At 38.7% G+C, this 23,769-nt stretch overlaps 1 protein-coding gene across 1 annotated transcript; it reads left to right on the top strand.

The window, feature by feature from the left end:
- On the top strand, window positions 1-22,457 carry ALOXE3 (arachidonate lipoxygenase 3). The gene is made up of 15 exons (XM_003768727.2): window positions 1-383; window positions 710-914; window positions 3,619-3,700; window positions 4,196-4,315; window positions 4,857-4,982; window positions 10,834-10,937; window positions 11,338-11,510; window positions 14,529-14,672; window positions 14,899-15,102; window positions 15,200-15,286; window positions 15,740-15,909; window positions 16,361-16,482; window positions 20,032-20,132; window positions 20,718-20,888; window positions 21,160-22,457. Exons 1-15 carry the CDS (start codon window positions 237-239, stop codon window positions 21,337-21,339), a joined length of 2,136 nt encoding a protein of 711 aa, XP_003768775.1. The 5' UTR covers window positions 1-236; the 3' UTR covers window positions 21,340-22,457.
- Window positions 22,458-23,769: the final 1,312 nt, after the last annotated feature.

Below are 23,769 nucleotides of genomic sequence, written 5' to 3'. Positions count from 1 at the left end.
AGCAAAACGGGGTGTCAGAAAATTGTATGAGTGAGTCATCTAGAGAGTGCTCAAGAAAGGAGACAGACTTCAAAATCCAACTGTACTGCTTTCTGGAGAGCTCCAAAGAATCTAATTCAGATCCCAACCTTAATCTTTACTTCAAAGCAAACTATTAACATCCGCCCTAGCCTAGCCCTATTCTTAAACCCAATCGTGATCAATCCTGCTTTCTGCCTCCAAGCTCTCCTTGAATCATGGTGGTATATCGAGTGCGGGTGGCCACAGGCCCCTACTTTCTGGCTGGGACCCTGGATTCCATCTCTGTCACCCTGATTGGCACAGATGCTGAGAGCCCCAAGCAGCTGTTGGATCATATTGGCAGGGACTTCACCCCAGGGGCTGTAAGTACCGAGGGCTGAGGAGGTTGGATTGGTGGTAGTGTTGTGAAGAAAGGGGAGATTTTCTATGGAAATAATTCCCAAGCCATCCTTGATTCTAAAGTTTACTTCACAATCTTTGCCATCTATTCCTAACCCTGCTTTCTAGTTTTAATCTTACTTCTAGCTTGGAACTTTTACCATATATTTGATTGAGTTACATGCTTACCTTGCCCATAACACTGAAACTGTTCCTGAATCCTATCTATGCGAAACTCACCCTGCTCTTGTCTGTCTGGTTTTATTCTGAACACAGTTGTAATCCTGATTTTTCTCACAACTCCCTTCAGGTTCAGAAATATAAGGTAAACAGCTCCTGTGAGCTAGGGGAACTCCTCCTGGTTCGGCTACACAAAGAGCGATTCTCCTTCTTCCCCAAAGACTCTTGGTACTGCAGTTATATCACAGTCACTGACCCCAGTGGAGTGGTCACCTGCTTTCCCTGCTACCAGTGGATTGAAGGTTACTGCACAGTAGAGTTTCGGCCAGGCACAGGTAAGCAAAGAGAAGGAGGAGGAACTAGAGCCAGGGTTCTTAAAGAACCTTAAAGGGACACAAGAAATTTTTCTTAAGTTCAGATATCTTCATATGACTCCCCTGAAAATCAGTAAAACTGCAGTGGCTCCTTATTGTTTCCAGGATAAAATGTAACCTTCTCTGGATGTCTTTTAATTTTAATCAATCACTCAACATTTATTAAATACCTACTATGTGTCAGGCACTGTGCTAAGTGATGAAGTTGCAAAAAGAGGCAAAAGACTGTCTTTGCCCTCAATGTAATGGGGAAGATGACAAGCAAATATATACTTATGAGTTATGTACAGTTTAAATTGGAAATAATTAAAAGGGCCAAGGCACTAGATTAAAAGGGATCCGGAAAGGCTTCTTCTAAAAGGAGGGATTCTATGTGGGACTTTATTGAAACCAGAAGTCTCAGCAAACAGAGGGAAAGAGGAAAAACATTCCAGACATGGGTGACAGCCAGAAAAATTTCAGGGAGCTGAGAGATAGAATGTCTTGTTCTTGAAACAACATAGAGACCAGGGTCATTTGATTGAAGAATATCTGTCCGAGAGTAGGGTACAATAAGAATGGAAAGATGGAAGGGGGCAAAGTGCCATGAATGCTAAATAGAGAATTTTATGTTTGGTCCTGGAGGTTTTAAGAAACCATTGGAGTTTATTGAGTACAGAGGTGTCATAGTCAGACCCAAGCTTTAGGAAAATCACTTTGGTGAGAAAAGAGAAAAGACAAGCTGACCCACCAGCAGCTATTATGATAGTTCAGGATCTGAATCCAAGTTGTGTCAGTGTCAGAGGACAGTAGGTCCCAGCGATATTGCAAAGGTGAAATCAATAGGCCTTAGCAACAGATTGGATATGGGAGAGGAAATAAGAGAAAGTGAGGCATCCAGGATAACTTCTGGATTGTGATCCTAAGGGGGTAGGAAGATGGTATTACTCTCTACAACAATAAGCAAGATGGGAGCGGAAGGTTTTAGAGGGAAAGATAAATTTAGTTTTGGGCATATTGAGTTTAAGATGTTCACTTAATATCCAAGTTGAGATATCTAAAAGATAGTATGAAGATAGAACATTGGAGGTAAGCAGAGAAACTGAAAATCTTCAGTATAGAGATAATAATTAAAGCCATGAAAACTGATTAAATAGTGTAAGAGCTCCCTTTTAAAGAGAAGAGAGCCTAACCATAACCCTATGATACCTATGATAACCCTATGAGGGTCTGCTGCATGAAGAATCCAACAAACAGAGAAGAATTAGTTAAATAAGAAATAGGAGAACTAGAGAGTGTAGTGCCCCCCAAACCTAGAGAGAAGATAGGAGAAGATGGTCAACAGTATCAAAAGCTGCACTTTTATAAAGAATTTAAGAAAAGGTTATTGGATTTGGCAACTAAAGTGTTCCCAACCTATCTTTTTTATTATACCTTTCTTGACTGGCTCCTTCCTGATCACAATTTATTAGAAAACATTCTCTCTTTCCAAAGCTTAACTCAATCATTGCCTTCCACATAATAGAGATAACATATTTTCTGATTCCCCCAATTACTAGTACTCTTCTTTCTCCAAGGGTTTTATTTTAAATTTATTTGGTATAAATATACTACTTATATACATACATATATACATATGCATATGAATACATACATATGTTGGTTGCTATGCTTTGTTTTTAGAGACGACTAAAATGATATCACTATGTTAGAGTTCAGTTACAGGGTATCCGACTAGATGATAAGACCAATTTGAACTCGGAGCTTTGTCACATTTGGGGTTCAAATAGTGGAAAATTGGGGTGTACTCTCTAACTTTGTGCATCTAGCATTTCTTCTGAGCTAATTCAATTCTGCTCTGCTCATAGAACACAGCACCTTCTCTGATGAGGGCACGCCATGCTAAGCAGCCTTGTGCCAATGTCTCCCATATCATACAATCAATTATGTGTGTGTGCTTGTTTATATGTTGTCTCTCAACCGAATTTTGAAAGCAGGGACATATTCATCTTTGTATTGATATCTCCTGGCACTAGAAATAGTTTATAATAGGCCTTTAATAAGTGACTGGTTGATTGGTTGAGGTATTAGATAAGTGATAGGATTAAATGCAGGAACAAAGTTAATAAAATCATTATGGATTAGAGGTATAACAGAAACTCTGGGTCTCAGAGGAAACATCTTCAGAAAGGGCATTTTAAATTTTTTACTAATGAAAAGGTAGGTAAATAGCCAACCTCTCTACAAGGAGTGGGGAGAATAATGTAAAATTCATCTGCTTTATTAATACTTTCTTAAGTTTAGACAACCAACAAAACATTAAATTAATCCCTGATTTGTAGAAAAAAAAATTGTGAGGAGTAAATATTTATGCTGAAAAGATAGACCTAGAAAAAAAATCGACTTGGACTACATGATTGCTAAGCTCCCAACTTCCTGACACCCAGCTCTGTGTGAGCCCCTGTAAGAGTTATGGTTCCTGGTTTGGCCATTTAGGTTCTGCAGTGCAATGGTGGGTGAGGGTGAAGGTTAGAGATAAGATTGAAGATTGGTCAGTTTAAAGTTAGAGGAGAAACTGTGTAAGAGAATGCTATGGCTTCAAGACATTCAAGAAAAGTCAACTTCAAGCACTAGAGTTGATTTCACTAACTTGAAACTTTTGATATCTGATATCTATTCTCTTCAGGAAAAATCATCTGCCATGATTCCCTCCCTTTGCTCTTGGATCATCGGAAAAAGGAACTCAAAGCCAGGCAAGAATGTTATCGGTGAGAGCAGGTTTCCATTAACATAATATGAACCCGAATTTTGATTTTTGTTTCTGAACCACAATCTTGTCTGAGTTTTATTGATTTCAACTTCAGTCCCTAATCCTGAACCTCTGACTTTTGCTTATCTTGATCCTAACACAGATCTTGCCTGAAACTTCAGCCTCAAATCTGACCCTTACTCCAAACCTGATCAAGTCCTATTATAATCCTGACTCTCACTTGGAAGTTAAAATCAGGAGGTCAATTCCAGTCATTACTCTGTTCTAAATACCCAGTCCTTTCATAGGGAAAACTTGCGCAGGGGAAGGAAAAAGGGGTCTTCATCCTATGAGTTTTGTTCACAGTCTCTTGATGACCCTGGAGCCAAGAACAAAAGTACACAAAACATAGGTATTGATGTGTCTTGGGGATGGGATCAGCTTAAAATCCTATGTCTCCTCTTTACCTTAACTTTGACCTTTCACTCCTTACCCATCTTTCTTTTCTGTACAGCTGGAAAATCTACGCCCCTGGATTTCCCAGAATAGTGGATGTCAACAGCTTTGAGGAGATGGAATCAGATAGGAAATTTGCTCTGACAAAGATGACACCCTCTGAAGACCAGGGTTCCAGGTGAAAGCACCAGTGGGTGGGCTGGTGGAGGATGCTAACAGAAAAGGAGAATATATTAGTAGTTAGAGGTGGACTGAATCTTGAACTAAATCTCTCCAAAGTTCAGAGGAAGGAGGAGACCTGGTTTCTTAGTAAATTCCTGTAATGTGGAAGCTAGGAGTCATATCTAGGTTTCAGATAGAGTCACAGAGTTAATTATAGTGGGATGATGGAGTATGAGCACTGAGGGGCTCAGAGCAAAGCAGTGATGAAATCAGGGCAGGGCCAGATAACGAGGGATTTGTAGATGAGCCAAATTGGGGAGGAGGGGAGGAATGGCATTGATTCAAGATTAGGGGAAGAACATTTCAGGTAGAGATGTGCCACTGGCCTCCAAATAGGGCAATACAGGGTTAGGGGAAACACCCTAAGTAAAGATGGAAGGAGAACAAGGGGTTCTAGAAGTAATGGAAAAGGGGGGAAATAGAAGGGATTTGGGGATACAGACCCTTCTAACTCCATCATTTCTCTTCCTCTTCTTCTCACTCTGAGATATTCACAGAAGTGGGAATCGTTACCTGCCAGGCTTCCCCTCAAAGATAGACATCCCGTCCCTGTTACACATGGATCCAAATATTCGATACTCATTCACCAAGACGGCATCTCTACTCTCCAATGCTATACCTGCGTGAGATTTTAGTACCTCTATCACCATTCTTCAGTCAATACCCTCCCTGTCCTTTTTCTAGTACTCCTTTTTCCAGTCTTTCCTCAATTTCCCTTCACTTATTCAATAATTTCTCTTTATGTCCTTCAGTTTTCTCTCTGTTCTTCCATCTTTCCTCTTTCTGTTTCCTTAATTTCTCCTCTTTTTATCTCAATTGTTCTATCTGTTATGGTGGTTCTTCTCATTATCCCTCAATATTTTTTTAGTCTTGAATTTTCCCTCCTCCCTATTTTCTTAATTACCTTCCTTTTTTTTAACTTGATTTTATTTTGTTCAATTAATGAAAATCTCCTTTCTCTCCCTCCCAGTTCTTTTTGCCTTCCCCTCCACTGAAAAAGAAAAAAATGGAAATAGAAAATCCCTGTCAAAAATACAATGGTAAAGCAAGACAAATTCCTGGATTGGCCTTGTCCAGATATATATACATACATATGTATGTGTGTATATACACATATGTGTATATTTAGAGACATATTTATCTACACGCATATTTATGTTCCAACATATATTTGAAATAAATATGCATGTATATACATATGTGTGTGTATATATATATCTGTTAGGAGGTATGTAACATATTTCATCTTGAGTCCTCTGGAATCTTAGATCAGAGGCAGCCAGATACTATAGCTGATAAAGTGTCAGACCTGGAGTCAGAAAGACTCTTCTTCCTAAATTCAAATCTGGCCTTAGAATCTTATTATCTGGGTAAGTCACTTAACCTTGTATGCCTCGGTTTTCTCATCTTAAGAGAAAAGAATGGCCAAAAAAAAAAAAAAAAATTCCAGTATCTTTACTGGAATGAAAACCCAAAAAAGGTTCACAAAAAGTTTGAAATGACATTGATCAGAGTTTTTTCCGCACTGTTTATAAGGAAGAAAGTAGTTAAAAAAGAAGTGGGCTCAGCAAAATGGTCTAGATTTTGTACAATGTTTCTGCTCCCCGATCTAAAGCCCAATCATGGGCTCTTATTAAAAATTTAAAACCTCTCTTCTTGGTCACACTTGTTGGCTATAGTTTTTCTTTGTCTTTAGAATTAATCTCTTATTCTTCCTCTCTTTTCTTCCCTTTCCTTCTTGTTTCTCTATTAAGTGAAATGTATTCCTTCATCTTTCTGTATATGTGTCATCTCAGCTCTTTCCTCCTTATTTGTATAGTCTTCTATTTGCCCATTCAAATTATGTAAGATAATTCCTTTCCCCACCTTCTACTTCCTGTCTCCATATATTCCTTTCCTTCTTTTCCTTTTTCTAAGATCATCAAAACATTTAAAAAGAAAAAAAAATGCAACAACAACCAAAGAAACCCTCTTAAGTTCTGTTAGAGTCTTTTTAGACTTCTGTGACCTTTGATAATGATAGAGGAGGCACCTGTATCAAATACTGAAGTCTTGTTTAGTCCTTTATGATTGCTTACTCATAGTTATTCTTCTATGTTGACTCCTATATTTATGTTTCAAAATTTCTATTCAGCTCCATTATTTTCATCAGGAATGCTTGGAAGTCCTCTATCTTGTTAAAAATTCATTTCCCCCTCTTTAGGATTATATTCAGTTTTGTTGGGTAAGTTATTCTTATTTGTGAGCTCTTATATTTTTGCCTTCTGGAATATCATATTCCAAACTCTGCTTTTTTCTAGTGGTAGCTGCAAATTTTGTGAGATCATGACGTGGCTGCTTTCTTTTACATTTTTTTCTCCTAATACTCAAATTTCTTTTCCAATTGTTTTCCCCAGGTCTCTCATTTATAAAATCAATTTTAACTCTTTAAAAAAAAAAAGCCCGCTTGCTACTAGGAATTCTAATTGAACTTATATTCAAGTTGTGTTTCTATTTGAGCCTTTGTAGTTGTAAAGAAATCATTTTCTTCTGAGTTTGTGTCTTGAGGATCCCTGTTATCATAATAGCTCTTTACAATGGGATTTTTGGTTTGTTTGTTTGCTTATTCTTTATATTTCATTTCCTGTCTTTGGACTTTGCTTTAGAATATGTCCCATGTTCTGTGGACTTCTGGAGAAAATGGCTGGGTTCATGCTTAGTCTTGTTTTGTGTCCTCTTTGATCCTGCCATTACTTTCTTGGGGCATTATTAAATGTTTATTATTCCAGGATCTCAGAGACAGCTCAGGCTGGAGATCAACAAGTTTTCACTGGGGCCATAATGGTCTGATCCAGAGCATCCTGATCTGAACTCTGCAAATTTTTTACCCAGTTTTGGGTCTGAGCAACACAACTATCTATGGACTTGAACCTGACTGTAACCATCATCAGCCAACTTGAAACTTTGCAGGTTCATAGTGACAGTACAACAGGCTCTCTTTTGGTTTGAGATAACTCCTCTGATCATTCCACTTCAGGTTTTAGACTGGTCTGGTAGCTAGATCTGAGACCCAGCTCTATTCCCTGGATTAGTCACAGCTGCTTCACTCAACATTCCTCACTCTGGCCTCATGTTCCATTCTTCATCAATTCAGTATACAACCTACGATCACCACCCTGAGACACCGAGCCCTTCCTCCTCAGTCCCCCATTGGATCTGTGATCCAGCAATGTGTTATTCTGACAGTTAGCATCTATTTCTGCTCTTTGCATAAGGTCAGGTTCTTAGGACTACTCTCTCTGATATATGTAGACCATTCAGTTTCTGGGCTAGAATGCTTCAAGCTGCTATTCCTCTAGATCCCATCCCAGTGTCCACAGACCTAGGTTTCAAAAATGAAGGATCTTTTTTTTCACCATTTCAAGATTAGGACTCAATTTGATGTTTTCTATATCTTTCTAGAGTAGCTGCAGGGAATTAGCTGATTGGATTATTTATTTCTACCCTGCCATCTTGGCTGTAGGACATCTCTGTCTGTCTGTCTCTCCTTCCCTCTTTTTTCCTTCTCTCTCTCTCTCTCTCTCTCTCTCTCTCTCTCTCTCTCTCTCTCTCTCCCCAGTATTACTTAACTTCTAACTTGCTAATGAGTATGTGAAGAGAAATTAGAATCCTCGTCTTTAGTCTCCCCGACCAATACAAAATCAAATTGATTGATAATTACTGAATATGTGTCAAGTGCAAAGCAATTTACTAGGTGCTTTGTGGGTGACAGAAATATAATATAATATTGAACACCTGCTCTCAAGTTCATAGTCTAATTGGGAGTTGCCCATACACATGAAAAGCACAAGCTTTTAGCACCAGGTTTAGATAATAGCACAAGCCAGAGAGACTGATCCTAATTCCATTCATTTTTATCACAAATGGGTTAAGCCTAAGTGAAAGGCACAAAGCAGTGTGGGATAGTAACCTCAGAGCCAGGAACACTTAGGTTTAAGTCTGTAACACATATATAACTTGAACAGGTCACTCACTAAGCCTTTTAGTACCCAAGCAGCTCTCTAAGACTGTGAATTGCAAAGCAGGTACAGATCTACATTGGGAATGGGGAGTTCCCTCATTGGGAGTTCCTTATACAAATGAAATTAAAGGTTTGGTAAGAGAGAAGAGAGGGAGGGGTGAGACACAAAGACATGTACACCCAGAGACAGAAACAAAGAGATGGAGGAAGGGAAGGAGAGAAGGAAGGAGGGAGAGAGAGATCCAAAACAAAAGAAGACAAAATAACTAAGCAAAGTTCTATGCCAGACACTGGAAAAATAACACAACTGAAAAGTTCCTTTTCTCAAGGACTTATCCTTGGAGGATGTGACATGTATACAGATAATAAAGTACAAAGTAATTTAAGGAGGGAACAAGAGCACATCCTGGAGGGGGTGGTGTGGAAAGGGAGGAGAGCTGGTAAAACTTCTCTTAGGAGGAGGCACCTCAGCTGAACTTGAGATGGAGCTAAGGTTTGGAAGAATGCCACTGGAGAAAATGGGACATTCCAGACTTTGGGAGGGTGATAGCAGCCTGTGCAAAGGTATGGAAACAGGATTTTGGAACTGAGTTCAAGGAGTAAAGTGAATTAAATCTGGAAAGTTAAGTTAGAGACTAGCTCTGAAGAGCTTTTAAAATGCCAAGCATTTATGTTTTATCCTGGGATAAGAGAGAACCACAGCAAAGACTTGAACAGGGGAAAATAGTTCATGGCCAAATGGATGATAGACACAAAAAAGATCTATAGGAAGCACAGAAATAAGAAAGCATTACAGATTGTAGGTGCAGTGAGGAAGGAATGGCATGGATAACATTGTAGGCAGAAAACCAAAGTATTTTTAAGGGTCAATGAAAGAAATCAGTTTGAATAAAGAAGGTTTCAAGAATAACTAGAATTTCTATAACACTTTATTTTTGAAAAATACATTACAAATATTATTTCAACAAATATTATCACAACACTGTCTGAGAGTTGCTACACTTATCCTCATTTTACAGAAGAAACTGAGTATGAGTAAAATGAGTGACTTGCAAGTTCAGAGTGTCTTTTCACTATTTCTATTATTCAACTTTATCCACAAGGAATAAGTGAAACATAAAGCCGAAAAAGTAGGTTGGGGGAAATTGTGGAAGGTGGAGAATGCCAGATTAAGTAGTGTGGACCAATACTGTAGTCCCCTGGAACACCATTTCATGTTTCTGAGCATTTAAATTGAATCAAATTGGAGTGATGCAGTGATGATGAAGAAGATTATTCTGACAGGATTGTACATGGTTCATTGGAGGAAGAGGCTAGAGGCCACAAGAATAGTTAGGGTATTTGCAATGTCCAGGTCAGAGGTAATAAGGGCCATAAATAGTATGATGGCAAAGGGAAGTGCAGTGGAGTTCAAGAGACATTTTGAAAGGTGAATTTTATAGGACTTGGTGAGTATTTGAATGCTTGAAGTAAAGGAAGTAAAGAATGGAGACTTTGATCTCCAAGGTTTTCAATCTAGGTTACAGGGAGAAAGTCTATTACTTTTCTAGAATAGTCAGAGGAAGAAGCAGGTTTGGAGAATGAGTAGATAAGTAAGCATACTGATTTTCAAATGACAGATATCTAAATGGTGATGTCCAGCAAGAAATTGGAAATTTGAAACCAAAGAACACTAGCGATAATAGTTGGAAATTTGAGTCATAGAATCTAGATCTGAAGAGCACTTGAAAGTCAATCCCTTACTTCTTATAGATGAGGAAAATGAGATCCAAGTAGTAACATCAGGTATTAAGCATCAGAAGTGGGGATTTTAACTTCTGTCTTCTGGCTCCTGAATCTGTGTTCTTCTTACCATATAACATAGTGCCTCCAGTGGAGGCAATTATTTAGAGGTGTTAGTTAAAATCATACTCCTTTCTACCAGTTTATCATTATAATCCTGTCCCATCCATCTCTCAGTCCTACTTGTCCCTCAGACTTTCTCCTCTGTCCCTGGTTCCCATCTCTCTGTCCCTCAATATCCCTCCTCTATCCCTTCTTAACTCTTCTTTCAGTATCTCTAGTCTTTTCTTCAATCTCCCCATCTCTATTTTTCACTCTCTCCGTTCTCTGACCTTCAGTCTTCCATTATCTCCCTCCTTTTTTTCCCTTAGCTTCATTTCTTTCTCTCATTCTCTATTCCACCTTTCAATCTTCCTCTCTCTGGCCCTCAGCCTTCCATTTCTGCTTCCATTTCTCTGATCTTCAGTCTCTTTCTTACTCAATCCTACAGCATATCTGCACAATAACACAACTGGTGGGGTTTTGGATATTGCAGCAGGGAGTGGTAGGCACAATGATTTAGGGAATGCTTTTCCTATATCTCTTAGATCATACCAGTATCACATTCTATTCTATTCTTCTGCCACTTTCTTCCCTCATCTCTCTGCCCACACCAAGACCATTTCATTGTTCTTACATCTACTTATCCTTAGGTCCTTAGGCATGAAACTCCGTGGTCTCTTAGACAGAAAGGGTTCTTGGAAGAAGCTGGATGACATCAAAAAGATCTTTTGGTGCCATAAGACACCTACCTCAGGTGAGGAAGAATCTGGTGGTAAAATTTCATTTCTGCCTACGTCTCACTCTGTATTTGGCTTTGTCTCTGTCTCCTACTTCTTTTTTAAGATCCTACTTTCTATATTAAGAATTTTCCAGTTCTAGGCCATTGAGAAACCAGCTTCCTTTGCCCTTTTCCTGCCTCAGTCTGGGAGACTGAGTAGCATTTTCAATTTATGCATATTATAATTGGAGCAAGGGAAAAGCAATGGAAATGGAGAAGATCTTGTCCCTGGAGTCAGGAGAAGTGGGATGGAATGAAGTTCCAGCTCCCTCACCCACTAGCTGGGCACCCTGGGAAAATTAGCTCAAGGAGAGTCAACTCTCCTGTGCATCCAGGGAATTATCAGAAATTATTTACCTACCTTTCTCTACTACAGAGTATGTGACAGAGCATTGGAAGGAGGACCACTTCTTTGGCTACCAGTACCTGAATGGAGTGAATCCTGTCATGATCCATCGACTCTCCAGCCTGCCCAGCAACTTTCCTGTCACTGACCCCATGGTGGCTCATTCCCTAGGTCCCAGCACCTGTCTGCAGGCTGAGCTGGAGGCAAGGGATGGCTAGGGCCATCCTCCAGGACTGAGCCTGGGCTAGGGGCTACCAAGGGGAGATGGGGTGAGGGAAAGAGTTAGAATTATGGAGGAAAGAGTAGGAAAGACTTAAGGAAATGATTAAAGAAAGAGGGATGGAGAGGAGAAATATGCTACATTAAAGTAAGAAATAGGAATTGAAGTAAGGTGAAGATTAGTAATAGAGTCCAGGAGAGACATTAGGATTACTGATATCTAGAAGGAGAGAGATAGGGTTTGGTGTGGACAAAAAAAGAATTAAGCTTGGGTTTGGCAGATAGGAACAAAGAAAGAATGTGATTGTTTCTATAACCAAGAATCACTGCCTTTAGAATGGAAAAGGATCTTAGAGGACATCTAGTCCAATTCATGCAAATAGTTCTGAACTCTATAACTCCAGAAAAAAGAATTTGAACAACTCTGAAAAAAAAATTAAAGGTTCTTTTGGTTGAGGGGGGGAATGAAGGTAAATAAGATCAAAACCTATAGGAAGAAAGTAGCTTTATTCATCAGCTCTCCTTCTCCCTCAATCATAGTATGATAGATTATAAACTAGAAATGATTTTAAAGTCCATCTCAGTTATTTTATAGACTTGGAAACTTGATATGCCAAGAAGTTAAGTAACTTGTCCAGCATCACACAATTAGTAAGTATTTAAGGTGGGAATTGAACTTTAGGTCTTTCTAACTCCAAGTCTAGTGGTCCTCAAGCTATGGCCCATGGGCCAGATGCGGCAGCTGAGGATGTTTATCTCCCTCACTCAGGGCTATGAAGTTTCTTTATTTAAAGGCCCACAAAACAAAGTTTTTGTTTTTTACTATAGTCTGGCCCTCCAGCAGTCTGAGGGACAGTGAACTGGCCCCCTATTTAAAAAGTTTGAGGACCCCTGCGATTATAGCATACTATTTCATCAGAAAAAAAGCCATCAACCCACACAAGATAAATTTATCTCTTGATCTAGTTGGAAAGAGAGAGACTTAAATAGAGAAATAGATTGTTGCTGGTGTGTCTGTTTCTTTGTGACTCCATGAACAACAGGCCTTTCTACCTCTCACTATCACTTGAAGTCTGTGCAAGTTCATGTTAGTTGTTTCCATGATACTCTTTATTCCATTTTCTGTCATTCCTTTTTCCTTCAGTCTTAGAGATAGCTATCTAAAGAGTGAGGGAAGAGACAAAAAGAGAGGAGAGAAACAGAGACAGAGAGATGCAAACACACATAGTTGAGAATGTGGATATATATTTGTTAAAAAAAACACTTGCAGTTGATGGGACTTAAGCTAGAAATAAGGACAATTTCCTTTATCCAACATATAATTACAGAATTCTTTATTCCAAGAGATGGCACAGACCATTCACTTTAATAGACTCCAGAAGGATCTGGATGCATTCATTTGTAAAGGAAAGTTTGGGGAATGTTGGAGCTTTTGCCTTTCTTTTTAAAGACAGTATGCTATACTCCCTTGAGCTTTCATACCATGCCATTTGGAGTCCAATGGGGTATAGGGAAGTGGTATCAAACTTAAATAGAAGGAAATTATTACATCTTACATAAGCATCCCTGGCTGCATATTGACTTAGAAAAATCACGTATTAACATTATCTATGTTCCACTATATTCTTATTTATTTTTAAAAAGATTCCCCAAAAATATTTTAAGGTGCACGTGTAGCATGTCCCAATGTGTCCAGCTAGCCTCAGTCTGACACCTCTGACACTTAATTGCTGTGGGAGCTTGGACAGATCACCTTCCAACCCTCCAGTTTTCTCACCTTTAAAATGAGATTAATATATGCAATATCTGCCTCAAAGAATGTACTTTGTAAAATCCTAAAATATCAGTGTGAAAGGTTTTTTGTTTTGTTTTAAAATAGCCTTTGGACAAGACAGGTTGATTCAGTCTAAATGGTTTGTAACTTTTTGGATAAGAGAGTCAGGAGATGTGGGTTGGCACTAAGCCCTAAATCTCTTATCTTATTAGCTATTCTTAATTTATAAAATACGATAAATAATAATCATATTATCCAAATTATCAGCTAACTCTGAGGAAAAAGTCACAGTAAACCTTTAAGGGGCTATATAAATGTGATTTAGAATTATATGGATGAGCTCTGGAGTGAAGAAGTTCAAATCTTACCTCAGACATTTACTAACTCTATGACCCTGGGCAAGTTAACCTCTAAAATGGAGTTAATAATAACCCCTACCTCCCAAGAGGTTATGAGAATTAAATGAGATAACATATGTAAAGCATTTTGTAGACTTTAAAATGCTATATAAAAACTAGCTATTATTATTATTACTATTATTAAGATGTGGTAAAGGGAAAAGTGCAGGGTTTGGAATCTGATAAGAGACAGGGAAGACAGGAGAAATTAGGGTGAGGGAAGGACTGGTATTGAGTTTAGGGGATAGGAATGGATTTAGGTTAGATTTAGTTAAGGGGTAAGGATGAAGTCAGAGTTAGGGTTAGAGTTACTGGAAAGTTTGAGATAAGATCTTAGGAAGGATATTTCTCTGACACCATGAAGTAGCAAGGAGGTTAGTGGGCCATGTCCCTTATCAGATCAGTATGGAAGCAAGTATGGAAGCTATGATACATCCAGGAGCCTTTGGGATAGTTATGTGGTTTAATCATAGAATTTGGGAATCCATGAGATCACATTCCTGGCATTGGAGGAAGAATAAAGTCATCAGAATGTAGACCTTTCTTGCAGAGGAATAATCTTTGAGGCCCCAATCAGGGGAAGTTATTCAGGAGGCTTTCAGGGACATAAAGAAACTGGAGACTGATAGAAACAGAAATTCTTGCATGGGTAGGGATGGGTAAGGCTAAGGGAATAAAGAGGTAGACCAGATTGAGTTAGTATTTATAAACTGGAGGCATTTAGAGGCAGGAGTTTGGAGGAAGTGAGTTGGAGAGGGGAGAAGGGGAAGTGGTGGGAGATGAGGGAAAGCTCTTGCCCTAATTTTCTATGTGTATTATGTGTTAACCAGAAGGGATCAATTTTCCTGGCCGATTACTGGATCCTCAAGGAAGCTCCTGTGGGTCATCTGAATGGCAAGCCCCAGTATGTGGCTGCCCCACTCTGCCTGCTTTGGCTCAACCCTCAGGGTGCTCTTTTGCCCTTGGCTATCCAGGTGAATATTCCTTAGGTTTGATCCATGGGGAGGGTCTAGTTCCTGGAAGGGCAGACTAAAAGGGAGGAGAAACTGGGGACATCAAAGAAGAGGGGATGAAGGAAAATCATGAAAGCGTAAAGGAAACTAAAGGTATGGGAGAAGACTGGAGACAGAAGTAAGAGATGTAGCCTCATCTCTGTTTCTGATTCATATTTAATACCTTCCCTCTAATTCCTCCTCCCAGCTCAGCCAGACTCCTGGTCCAGACAGTCCCATATTCCTGCCCAGCGACTCAGAATGGGACTGGCTCTTGGCTAAGACCTGGGTGCGAAACTCAGAGTTCCTCATCCATGAGAACAATACTCATTTTCTCTGCACCCATCTCCTCTGTGAGGCTTTTGCCATGGCTACTCTGCGCCAGCTTCCCCTCTGCCATCCCATTTACAAGGTGGGCCCGGGGGAGGCAAGCTTGACTGGAATCAGGGTTGGGTTAGGGGATTGGTGAATCTGAATCCTACTTGTCTCACTTATAAATCTGTGCCTAGCTCCTGCTCCCTCATACAAGATACACACTCCAAGTGAATACCATTGCCAGGGCCACCCTGCTGAATCCTGATGGTCTGGTGGACAAGGTATAGGTTTGGGTTTCCTGAGGGCTAGGACCTCCCTTGGGTAGTCCTGTTGAACTCACCAATTACATGCTCTTGTCACAATTACAGGAGCTCTATCGCAGAATCCTAAATTCATCTAGTTACTAACAACAGAGTATTGCTCTATTAAATCATAGCCCCTTTCCAGGCAGTAATTCTCCAAATAATCCCATTTCTACCCAAAGATCAGTAAAATATCAAACATTTATCTATTATGTGGTACTGACTGTAAATTCAATGTTAACTAATTTTTTTCACATGTTCCCTTATCCCTATCCTTAATCCCAATTTTTCTTTATTGACATTTCTAATCTTAAGCTTTTACTTGTCTTTTCCTAACCCTATTCATAAATCCAGGGGTCTGAGGATAATGCTTTTCCTCAGAATTAGAAGGGATTGGCTAATTCAGGAAGATAACCTGTGATTACTTCTTAGGTCACATCCATTGGGAGACGAGGACTCCTATACCTGATGAGTACAGGCCTAGCACATTTTACCTACACCATGTTCTGCCTCCCAGACAACCTGAAGGCCCGGGGGGTCCAGTGCATCCCCAACTACTACTACCGAGATGATGGCATGAAGATATGGGAAGCCATTGAGATGTAAGGGAACAGCCAGGTGTCAAGAGGTCTTGGCCATTGGGATGGAATATCTTTTAAGTCTTTCTTCTCTGCTTAGATGAACTAGTAGTCAGATAGTTCCTCTGTCCTGGGAGAGGAGAATGATCCTTGAATGTAGGGTCATGAACATGAAGAAGTTTCAAAGGGAAGGATTTTAGGACTAAAGATGGGGAATTCAACTGTGCCTTCTAGGTAAGTGGGCATTGCAGTGGATAGAATGCTGAGTCAGAAAACCTGAGTTCAATATAGCCTCAAATACTGATTAGATAGGTCACCAAAGGCAAGTTATCTACATTTGCCTGCCTTTATTTCCTCATTTGTAAAATGGGCATAAGTATCTATGTACTTGGATTGCTGTAAAGATAAAATGAGACAGCATTTGTTAAGTGTTTACTATTTGTTAACCATATCTTATTATTATTTTCCCTCTTAGCTTTGTCAATGAAATTGTGAATTACTATTATCCCAGTGATATTTTTGTACAACGTGATTCAGAGCTCCAGGCCTGGGTGGGCGAAATTTTTACCCAGGCATTCCTGGAGAGAAAAAATTCAGGTATTACTAATGGATAATTTCCATTCACACCCATAGAGGCTTGTATCATTGTTCCTTTATTTCAGTTCATTTCACCTGTTATAGGATATAGGGGAAACAGAAGTATAAGACAGGGTCCTGCCTTTAGGGAACTTACAGCCTGATTGCAGAGAGAAGGAACCCCATAGAAAACAAGAAAAAAATATGTAAGGCAGAGTTGACTTTGCTCCTGTCAGTCCTTTTTTCCATCTTTTTTTGATTCCTCGGCATACATCTCAGAGTATTTGTTTCAGGTTTTCTCTTCTTTCCTCCAGCCTGAATCTCATTGTTCCTTTCCCAGTCTCTGCAAATCTTGTCACTTACATTATTAAGGTTGAGACTTGCCAGTGTGAACTCTTAATCTATCTTCATCTATATTTCTATCTAGTCTCTTCTCTTTTCTTAAGAGAATGATGGTAGCCATACTTCTCTCCCTGAACCCCATTCTTTCCTTTCTCCAGGACAGTGTTTGGTCCATTGATTATCCCTTTTTTCTCATCTGAAATCTTTTCCATTGCCACTGTTTTTTTCTCTAGGCTTCAAATGCTCCAAGGTCTTCCTTTTCTAAAACAAAACAAAACAAGATCCCCTTCTTTGTCACATAGCTAACAGAAATGCAGTTGCTGAATCTTTGAATCATGCATCCTGAATCTTTGTCCAGTATTCTTTCTGGGATTCTTTCCTGCCTCTGTGACTACACCCTTTTAAATAAAAAGTCTATACTTGCTGCCTCTTTATTTTGTCACTATTTACTAGCAATATGGCATAATGGAAATAATCCCAAATTTTGAGTAAGAAGATATGGATTCAAATCTTAGCTTTTTGCATTACTTCTCTGAGCCTTAACTTCCTTCTCTATAAAATGAAGAGTTTGAAATGGACAATTCTCTAACATCCTTTTCAACTCTAAAATCCTTTGATCTACTTCTTAATCCCTTGTAAGATGATTTATATCTATAATCATTCAGTGAAACCTTTTTCAAAAATCACCCATGACCTCTCAATCCAAAATCCAGTGGCTATCTCTCAGATGCTTTTCAGCTTAATATCAACCCCCCCTCCTTTTAAATGTTCCTTTCTTGACTTTTCAAGTACTTTTTTTGTTCTCCATCCCATTGTCTCCATTGCTTCTTTTTCCTCCTCCTTCCTCAAAGTTGTGGTTGTTAATTGAGACACTTGCCTATGGCTCTCTACTCTTCTGATCTTTATAGTTGATCCACTCAACTGTCATTCTATCACCATAAAATCAGTTCTGTATCAGAACGTGTAGTAAAAAGAGCACTGGACTTAAAGCACTTGAAGTCCAGCCCTTGGAATTTGATATTTACCAAATTTCATATTCCATTATCTTCAACTCAACATGTTAGAAAGTAAGCTAACTAATCTGCCAAACTAGCTTTTTCAGACTTCCTTGTCACCATAATGACACCATCTTTTAGGCGATGTTTGACATTTCAAATCATCTATGATTCATTCTTCTCCCTCTCCCTTGAGCATCATTTCCAATTAGTTACCAAACCCTATTAATTCTTCCTTTAAAATGTCCCTCCTTCCCTTCCCTTTTTATTATCACTGTCACCGTGTTAATCCAAGCCCATATTATGTCATCTTGGAATTAAGGTTGTTGCAAGAGGTTTCATACCATAGCTAGATACTCTTTTTAACAAATAGATACATTTTATTTTGTCATAGCAATTACTTCTCAGTTAGCAACCTCTCCCCTCAAGTCCTCATAAAATCTTCCTCTAAAAAAAGTTAAGCAAAAATATATATTATATTTGTAATGAGAGCACATATAACTCAGTTTTCATCATTTTCAATTTCTTAATAGAAATGAAAGAAGTGTATTTTGACCTAAGTCATCTGAAATCAATATTGCCTACTTTATTTGATCCAAATTTGTTTGTCTTTTAGGATTATCTTTATTTATATTATTGGGTTTGTTATATACACTGCCCTTTTCCCCCACTTGCTTTGTTGTGTATTATCAGGTCATATAAATCTTCTCAGATTTTTAAAAATTCTTCATAATGTCATTCCTCATGGCACAATAATATTCCATCACTTTCATATAGTTTGTTAGGTTTTCCCTTATCAATGGGCATACCATTGATTTCAAGCTTGGCAGTGGCACTTTTTGCTATTGGGAATATTTTGGCATATGTAGAACTTTTTCTCATTGACTTCTTTTGTTATCTTCAAAGTTATATAATATATAAATTATATAATCCTAGTAATGGGATTGCTAAATCAAGTATAAACAGTTACTGACTTTTCTCATGTAATTCTAAATTGTTTTTCAGAAAGGCTGGACCAGTTTACAGCATATGTCTGTCAGGAACATCCCCATAGCCTTTCTAGCATTGTCTGTTGACATCTTTTATCATTTTTATCAATTAGATGGGTAGGAAGTGATATCTTAGTGCTGTTCTAAATTCCAAATTATTTCCCCTAAAATATTTTCTCTATCTTATCATTTTCCAGGCAGCATGTTGAAGTGTAGTTAGAGAATTTGGGCTCAAGTCTGGACTACTGGCCACTGGATGGCGCAGTGAATAGAGCACCAAACCTGGTAATTGAAAGATTGACCTGAGGTTCAAATTTGACCTCATATACATATTAACTGTGTGACCCTGGATACTTTTTTCTTCTGTAAAATGAGTTGAAGAAAGAAATGGCAAACCTAATTGAGGTTAGGAAAAGTCAGACATGATTTGAGCAGAAATATAATATTTATGACCTGTAACACCCTGGACAAATCACTTAGCTGCTTCAGAACTCATTTTCTCCTTGATAAAATAAAAGGAGCATTTCTAAGGTTTCCTCCCACTCTTAAGTTTTATTCTTCTAGCATGTCCCAATCCTGATGGATTCAATTTAGGAATGAGACATTTAAGGTCCTCTATACTCAGAGTCTACTTTTCCTCCCCAACCTTATTCCTCACTGTATCCCTCAACCTTTTCATCCCATTTAGGCTTATCTCCTCACTTTCCCCCCACTCATCCACAGACATACCATTTTTTCCCCCTTCTTTACTTTTTTTTTTTTTTTTGGCTCATACTCTTTTCCAGTCCCATTGCCTCTCCTGAAACCTAAGTACTCTTCCTTTTCTCTTCTTGATGTCCAAATACCCTTTAGAGCTTAGGACTTTTCCATGAAGCTTCTCTTGACTACTCTAGTCCATTATGCTCTCTGCATCCTCTGAAGTCTGCATGACACTAGAGGCCTTATGTAATTGTATATTATTATATTAATATTATTCCAGTATAGAGCCTGATTACTTGGGTTCTAATTGTGTCTTTGCTTTTTCCTAATTGTGAAAAGATGTGCAAGTCACTTATTCTCTCATGGACTTAGTCTTCATATTTGTAAAATCAGATCAGGTGATTTTTAAGAGGCTGGGGTGCTGGAAATCCTGAGATTAAATCCTATTTTTGACATATAATGTGTGACCATGAATAAGTCCCTTCCACTTCCACTTCAATATAGTGTTCTTTTCTCATTTTTTCCCTTTCCAATCCTAACTTCAGGCTTTCCAAGCTGCCTGAGTACCACTGAAGAATTGGTGAAATTCCTCACTGCCATCATTTTCAACTGCTCTGCTCAGCATGCTGCAGTCAATAGTGGTCAGGTGAGAGACTTGGGAGAAAAACCAAGGATTTATGGTCAGAGTTAGGACAGATGAGACTCTGGGGGTGTCAGGACCGGGGTGGAGATTGAGGCTGGGTGGTGATTTGGGTGAGGTTAGGTTTGGGGCTGGGGTCAGAGTTGGGCGGTGCCTGGGGTTGAGGCTGCATTGAGAGATTTATTGCTAAGCATCAGGGGAGGGACAAGAATCTGGGTGGGGCTTCTGGTTCCTCTGCATGACAGACTATTCCTGGGACCTTTCCCAATAACATCTCCTGTCAGGATGACTCCTCATTACCTTAATGACTCACTTCACTCAGCTGTAGATGCTAGGTAAGAAGTGTGGGGAGGTATGAACTGGGCCCCTGACCCACTACTCCCACTTACCCTATCCTTTCTCCTTCCTAACCCTTTTCTTGACCTACTCTTCCAATGTGATTAGAGAGAACAATCTTTTCTTCTCCTCCTCCTTCTCCTTGTTCTTCTTGTTCTTGTTCTTCCTCTTCTTTTTCTCTTCCTCCTGCTATTTTTCCTCCTCCTCCTTTCTTTGCTGACTCCATCTTATTCAGGGAATATCCATTTCCTACAGCATGATTTTGGAGCATGGATGCCCAATGCTCCATCATCTATGAGGAACCCTCCACTCCAAACCAAAGGGACAACCACTCTTAAGACTTACTTGGACACCATCCCAGAAGTCAACATAACTTGTAATAATCTCCTTCTCTTCTGGCTGGTCAGCCAAGAACCCAAGGACCAGGTACATGCTTTGGTTGTGACCATGTGGGTTTGTTTTGTAGAATGTATGTTTGGTGAGGCATGGGTTCCCATGTTTGTATCAATAACTCTATCTTTGTCTCCCTTTTCTTCTTCTGTATCTAATTTTTCCTTACCAATTCTTTTCCTTGTTCCTCCTTTCTGATTCTTGCCTTAACATTTCCTGGTTTTCCTCCCCTGTTCCCATCTCTCCTATTCTTGTCTCTGTCGGTGTCCCTCTTTGTCTATTTTCCTAACTGTTCTTTTTCTCCCAGAGGCCTTTGGGCACATATCCAGATGAACATTTCACAGAAGAAGTCCCCAGACAAAGTATTGCTGCCTTCCAAAATCGCCTGACCCAGATCTCCCAGGACATCCAGAATCGGAACAAGACTCTGGCCCTACCTTACCGTTACTTAGACCCTCCCCTCATTGAGAACAGTGTTTCCATATAGAGTACCCTACCTTTCTATGCCTCTATTAGCAAATGAGATCTCTGAATGATGGTCTCTCCATCCTTCTCTAGTCCTTAAGAGAGAAAGACAGAAACTGGAGTATTGCAAGAGCCATTTCCCAACCCCAGGTCTAGTCGATCTCTAAAGGTCATTTTGTCTAGCCCCTTGTCTCTCAGCCATTCAGTACTAGGTCTCTTCCCATCACACGCTCCTCAGCACACACACATACACACAGATAGATATTCTATTCTGCTCAGAAAGCTTCATCATCACTCTTATGAAGTAAATAGGAACAATGGATCTCCTAACTTGGAGTCTTCCTCTCTCCTGGCCCTGAAATGTTCCCTCTCCCAACTTAGTTCTCTGTGCCTCTTCCCCCATTTTATCTCCTTTTCCTGCCATATTCTCCCTATGTAGTCCTCCACTCATAGTTCTGACCTCCTCAAGTGAAATTCAGATCAGTACTTGACAATATTCAACATCACTACCAGTAAGAGATAGAAAAGGGATTGTTTTTCTATGGAATTTTATTAAGTTGTCCATTTTGACTCTTGGATATTCAGAGAAGATCAGGAACTAGATGGCTCATATCACCACAGTCCCTTGACTTGTCTGGTTTCTAGGGTTCTTGGAAGGCCACAATATTTGGACTCTGGAGATCTCATCAGCCAGAGTCTCTTCATTATCCACATTCTCTCAGATTTCCCATCCATCAGCCTTTGAGCCAAAGTGATTTAATAAATTTTAATGTGATCAGCTTCCATTTGGATTTTGAGTTTTGGCATGTTGCTTCGACAGAAAGGATGTGTTATACTTGGTTAGTTTTGTCTTTAGTGCTAAAACTATTTTAATACAATGTGAAAATTTCAGGGAACAAGCAATTCCTTGGTAGGAAAAATATAGGAATGCTACTCAGAATCAGAATCCAGCATAGCACAACTGAACTCAGGAATCTGGCTTCAAAATTTTTTCAGAATATGCTTTACACTCCAAAGATTAATTCCTTTGGCCAGATAGACTTTAAGGAAATTGAGGTACTTTTTATTTGGGTTCAAGTTTCAGTTGTTAAATTCAAGTCTTAACTTCCTTATTTTAAAAATAAAAGTGATTTAAAAAAATTCATTTATTTATATCTTTTGTTTTTATATCTATTTCTAGTTATGCTCCTCCCCTCCTTCTGCCCCACTTAGCTTGTCTTCCTTTATAACAAAGGTTTTTTAAGTTCAGCAAAACCAGTCAATGCATCAGTCATATCTAACAGCACTTGCAACATTCCACATCTAGAGTTCCCTACCTTTTTAGTGAAAGGAGGAGGTACATTTTCTAATTTAAATTTTGTGATCAAACTTGATTATTATAATTATAATTTTAGTTCCATTTTATTTTAATAGCCTTCTGATTCTTCATTGCCTACCCATCACTCTTCCTTCCTCGGATCAAATTCCATTCTACTCTCTTCCTTGATGTCCAATTCTTTCTCAAGACAAAGGTCTTAGGTCCATAATTCCTGTCTTAGAGTATCTCTATGATCTTTTTGCTGTTTCTGTTTATTGGGGTCATCTTTCACTCCCAAATTTTTATTTGAATTATAAAATAGTTATGATTGTATTAGGATTATTCTTTTCTCAGGCAAACAAGGAATTATTTTATACCACACAAAATGTTTAAGGAGAGTACATATGCACATATATACACATATATATATATGTGTGTGTGTGTGTATATTTTTATATATCTATATGTATGTGTGTGTAATCTCTGTTTTTATGTCTGTTATACTCCCTTATTCCTGTTTGAGAGGCTTCTTAGATCTACTCCCAGTTCTGTCATTAACTTGAAAGGTAATCATTCAAAATCATGTAATCTCTACAAACCTTACTTTCCTTTTTTGTAAATGAGGAAGTTAGACTAGAACAACAAACTTACTGGTCTTAGGATTCACACTCTTAAAAATTAGTGAAGTGGTTTCCACACTAAGAACTTTGGTTTATGTGGGTTATATCTATCTATATTTGCTATATTATAAATGAAAATGCCTTAGTGTTATTATAAAAATCGTTTTGAGTCTCTGAAAAGGTCTTGGAATTGGGAGACTCAAGACTATACTTTGAGAACTATTGGACTAAATGATTCCTTGTATCAAATCCAAATAGAAATAAAGACCATTAAATAGTACATAAAGATTCCTGTGAGATATATATTAACTTAGGATTTTTAAAAAATACAATTTATTTAACATTAAAATTTGTTTTAAGTTGCAAATTCTTTCCCTCCAGTCCCACCCCCACCCATTGAGAAGACAAGCAATATGATTTCAGTTATACATGTGAAGTCATGGAAAATACATTTCCATGTTAGCTATGTTGCAAAAAAACAAACAAAAAACATACACACACACACACACACACACAAGAAAAAGTATGTTTCAGT

The sequence above is a fragment of the Sarcophilus harrisii genome, chromosome 4 (genome assembly GCF_902635505.1).
Source record: "Sarcophilus harrisii chromosome 4, mSarHar1.11, whole genome shotgun sequence".
Lineage (NCBI taxonomy): Eukaryota > Metazoa > Chordata > Mammalia > Dasyuromorphia > Dasyuridae > Sarcophilus > Sarcophilus harrisii.
Note: the sequence above shows the minus strand (reverse complement) of the source record. Positions and strands in the feature narration are given on the sequence as shown.